At 30.9% G+C, this 4,647-nt stretch overlaps 1 protein-coding gene across 1 annotated transcript; it reads left to right on the top strand.

The window, feature by feature from the left end:
• The first annotated feature begins 2,069 nt into the window (after positions 1-2,069).
• LOC139431284 (E3 SUMO-protein ligase ZBED1-like) lies at positions 2,070-2,522 on the top strand. The gene is made up of 2 exons (XM_071198929.1): positions 2,070-2,078; positions 2,223-2,522. Exons 1-2 carry the CDS (start codon positions 2,070-2,072, stop codon positions 2,520-2,522), a joined length of 309 nt encoding a protein of 102 aa, XP_071055030.1.
• The last annotated feature ends 2,125 nt before the right edge of the window (positions 2,523-4,647 follow it).

Below are 4,647 nucleotides of genomic sequence, written 5' to 3'. Positions count from 1 at the left end.
CCCAACCGGCAATAAACGAACGGCTCCTAATAAGGGTAGTAGTCTCGGTCGACGGTACCATAAATTTAACTGTCATTTTATTTTTCTTAATTTTTGTCGTAAATAGCGAATAAATCGCCAATTTTTTTGGTGTGAATTTACTTTACTATAACTCCCCATTTATTATTATACACCCCTTATCAACATAATTTCCGCGTGTCTCATAGATAATATATGTTATTCGAAACGTTATTTTCGATCTTTGGACTGAGTTTGGAGGTGTCACAAAATTTTTAGACAAAGTTATCAATTTTTTACGTATTTCGGGGGTGATTTTGAAACCCTTATCCTCTGAATTTCCGGGTGGTTCTTAGATATGTTATTCGAAATAATGATTTTGATATTTGGAGTGATATTAATGGATCATCAAGCTTTTTCAATAATATGAATTTTTCACATAATGAGAGGTTGATTTCGATCCCACATTTTTATTTAATAATAATTAATTTTCGTTATACATAGTAGTATCGTTTTGAAGGGATTTTCTATTTTATTGTCTCCGTAATGCTAATTTTGATGTTTTTTAGTTGTTATCACTAATAAATACGAAATTATAGATAGAGTACACTATTTGTTTGGTCCGTTGTAAAAATGTGAATTTCGTTTCTGAATTCGTTGCCAACTTCAACGACATGATCAAAGTCAAGTGTTTTTATCAAATTCATGTGCTGTATTAAACATGATGTGTTTGCCAAAGTTAGAGTTGTTTCGTGTTAAATGTTCTTTTATTCTCGTGTGTAATGCTCTCCCTGTTTCCTCTATATAGGTGGCTGAACAAGTTGCACATTCCAATTTGTACACTCCATTCCCGTCCATGAATTTGATTGGCTCTTTGTTGTTGATTAGGTTGTTATTGATGTTTTGATGTTGAGGTTGTTATTGATGTCAAAACAAATAAGTTTTGATTGTACGTTTGATGTTGTTCCTTTGAAATACTTTTTTAATCTTAAGACAAAAGTGACCCGGGGATCGTATAGTTCTGTATTTAGTTTCTTCGTTATTGTTAGTTTCATGTGTTAATGATAAACTATTGTTTAATTGGCTTTTGTAAGTTTGTCTATTGATAATTTTGGTAATGATATTTATTGGAAATTTATTATTGCAATTTCTTTGATAATATTAAAATTATCAATATATTATCAATATAATATTAAATTACTGCCAGTCCGTCCAATACAAAATCTATTACAGTCGTCGCAATTATAATTGGAAATAGGGAACAATATTAAATAATATATATTGAAAACAAATAATTTAAAATAAAAACAAGGTGAGTGTTACTATTAAAAATGTGTTAGTATTACGTAAAGTTATATGTTTTAATTTATAGAATAAATTGTTTATTATAATAGCTAAAAAATTCGTAGCTTTTGACGGAATGCATTTAAAGACCATACAGCTTAAATATGGAAATCTTTCTGTTTCAATTTTAGTCTATGACGGTAAACAAACGCAACTTGTACTATTAACTTTAAGACGATTAATGTAAACGCATTTTTGTACTCGTGCCTAAAGAGGAATGCTAAGCATTCGAAACAATTGATAGCACCGATAGCTGAAATAAATAAATGTTTACTCAAAGTTTAAACCAACTTACAATGTTTCATTAATATTTAATTACTCTAACGATGAATATAGAATCAATACTCGCAAAAGTTTGAATAATTCATATAGCATCCCAGTAAACAAGAAACATCTGTGAAACATTTCAATTTTAACGTACAGTAAATTAAAGGAAATATCTTATAACTATGTTTCATATACGTGACAAATACGATTTTTACGAAACGTATGTAAAGATATGTATCAAATACATTTCAGTAGAAATATTTATGAAATATCATTAAAATATGTAGCAGAAACATTTCATTTGAAACATTTCGCTCATCAGCGCCTGTGAACGTATGCGCATGTGCCAAGACGCGGTGACGCGTTAGCGTCTTGTCATATCTTGTTCAATCTTGTTCTAGCGTTCTGTTCTCAGTTCGAATCAAGTCGAATCGTTCGAATGGTTCGAATATTGGTTTAGAATGGCGCAGGTAAGTTTTGTATAAGTTTTTTTATATATCACCACCAGATTTAGTTAATGAAAATACGGCTGGTGAACACTATTTAAAGAAAGAGACCGTATGTAAAGAATTTTACAAAATTTCAAAATTTTTCTAAATCATCTAACTCCACAGGACACAAGCGACATTGTTAAAAAAGAAATGGATAAATATATAGAGGAACCCTTACTAGCAAGAAAAGATATTTACGGTGTGATACAAGATCCATTAGTGTGGTGGCATCAGCGAAAGCATATTTATCCAAATTTATTTCAAATAATGAAGAAACAAATGTGCGTTATGGCAACATCCGTTCCTTGTGAAAGAATTTTCTCCAAAGCAGGGCAAATTGTAAGCGAAAAACGTGAGCGTCTAACGACGAACAAAATAGCTCAAGTGGTATTTTTAAGCTACAACTTAAACAGTAGGGATTAATGTTGTTTTAATTCATATTTTTTACGTTGTTAAGTTTTTATTTCAATAACAAAGAATGTACCTTTATTTTTTTATACTTGAATACTAGAAATGTACTTTTATTTTTTTATATTTTATAGTTCGTTTTTGATATAAATTATTTATTTTTACCTATGACATAGGTCTTGTATAAATAGGAACTATGTCATGTATACAAACTTCTGTGTATTATTGAATATACGTTTTCCATGTTATACATGTTGTTTAATTGAATGTATTAAAATATGATTCATTAGTTGGTGTATTAAGTTCTAGCAAATTCAGGTTTTATACGTGATTAAATGATTTATACGTCATAAAAACTGCTTGGCAACAAATTCTGAATTCATTTCATACTTTTACCTCATCATGGATACTCTAAGTGTGGCAAAAAAGGTCGAAATGATTTTTATTTATGGAGAAAGTGGCAGAAAAGGTGCTGATAGTATAGCTTTGTATCGAAAACGTTTTCCTGATCGAAATACGTCTTCGAGAAGTACCTTTTACAGAGTTGAGAATGATTTCACTTACACTGGAAATATGGAATCAAGAAAACGAACTCGGCGAGCAACTGTAACTACGGAAGAAAAGGAAATTGCGGTATTAGCTAGCGTTGAGGTAAATCCTTAAGTTAGCACTCCATGGCGTGCAATTGACGCTGGAATATCGAAGACCAGTATTTTAAGAATATTAAAGCGCAACAAATATCACCCATACCACATTTCATTGCACCAATAACTTTATGCAGGTGATTTCGAAAATCGATTAATATTTTGTCAACGTGCTATTCTCGGATGAGTTTACTTTTACAAACAAAGGACAAGTCAATAGACATAACATGCTTTATAGGAACGTGAAAATTGATGGTTGCGTGAAGTAGAACATTAACGACCTTGGTCGGTTAATGTTTTGTGTGGCATAATTGGTGATAAATTTATCGGTCTATACTTTATTGATGGTATGCTGAATGGGGAGAAGTACCGAAATTTTTAGATGACGTCTTACCAACGTGACCTGTAGATTTGGGCAGGGAAGAAAGACAAAATATGTGGCTGCAAAAGATGTTTCACCGTCGTACTGGAAAAACCATACGGTATTTTTTTTTTTTTTATATTTTACTTTTATCCATAGATTTAGATTTTGCAATAAAAAACATAGGGTGCCGTTTAAAAAATTAGTCGTGACCTTCATAACACCTTGAAAATAAGGTCAAGGTAAAAAAATGTTATCGTCATATGGTTTTCCCCTTCGCACAGAACAACTTTCATTTGGTTCATTTTTATGTAAAATGAACGGTTTTCGAGATAATCGCTTGTCTCACGTTAAATGCCACACCCTGTATGTATATTTTATGTAGTTTTGTACTTTTATGTAAGTTATTCAAATTTTAGTAAAATTTCTTAGTCTTGAACAATCATAAAAAATTCTCTTCTCAACTATGTTTCAATTAAAACACATATGACTACAAGTAAAGAACACCTATTTATTTTTTATAAATGTTGTTGTTATAAGTGAGACTACATGTTGTAAAAGTCTTTTTATCAAGAAAAAAAGTGTCAGTATAACAAAATAAGAAAAACGAAAAAAAAAAACAATTCCACAACTTTAGTATATCTTTTGTGGTACATTACTTGTTTTATTGTATTATCTGACATGCAAATTGTCATGTAACTGTTTTTGGTCAGTTATTTTGTAATACTGATAGTTGTTAATAAAAAAAATTCATCAGCATCTACCGTCTGCGCCCCGGGTGGTTTGCTCAGAATTGCTTCCTCAGCATATGCATTTCTTCTGAGGAAGCATGTATGAGCATGTTGTCCGCGATGCAGATGTTAAACGCCAACGAAATTATATCTTCGGGTTTTCTCAAATGTCAACGAAACCTTTCAGAAATTATTTTTAAATGTTTATGATACATACTAGTAATGTAATGTAAACGTAAACAAAACATTTCAGAAATAATTCAAAACCGTTAATGAAACATTTTAGTAACATACCGTAATTGTCAGCTGTATGTTGCAGAAACGTTTTAATAGAAACGTTTCAATGAAACATAAAAAGGGCCGGACATTAGCAGTTTCAGACACGTTTCAACTATGTTTCAGAA

This window comes from Onthophagus taurus, chromosome 8 (assembly GCF_036711975.1).
Source record: "Onthophagus taurus isolate NC chromosome 8, IU_Otau_3.0, whole genome shotgun sequence".
In the NCBI taxonomy this organism is placed as follows: Eukaryota; Metazoa; Arthropoda; class Insecta; order Coleoptera; family Scarabaeidae; genus Onthophagus; species Onthophagus taurus.
The sequence above is the reverse complement of the archived record's forward strand: the minus strand, read 5'-3'. Positions and strand labels throughout refer to the sequence as shown.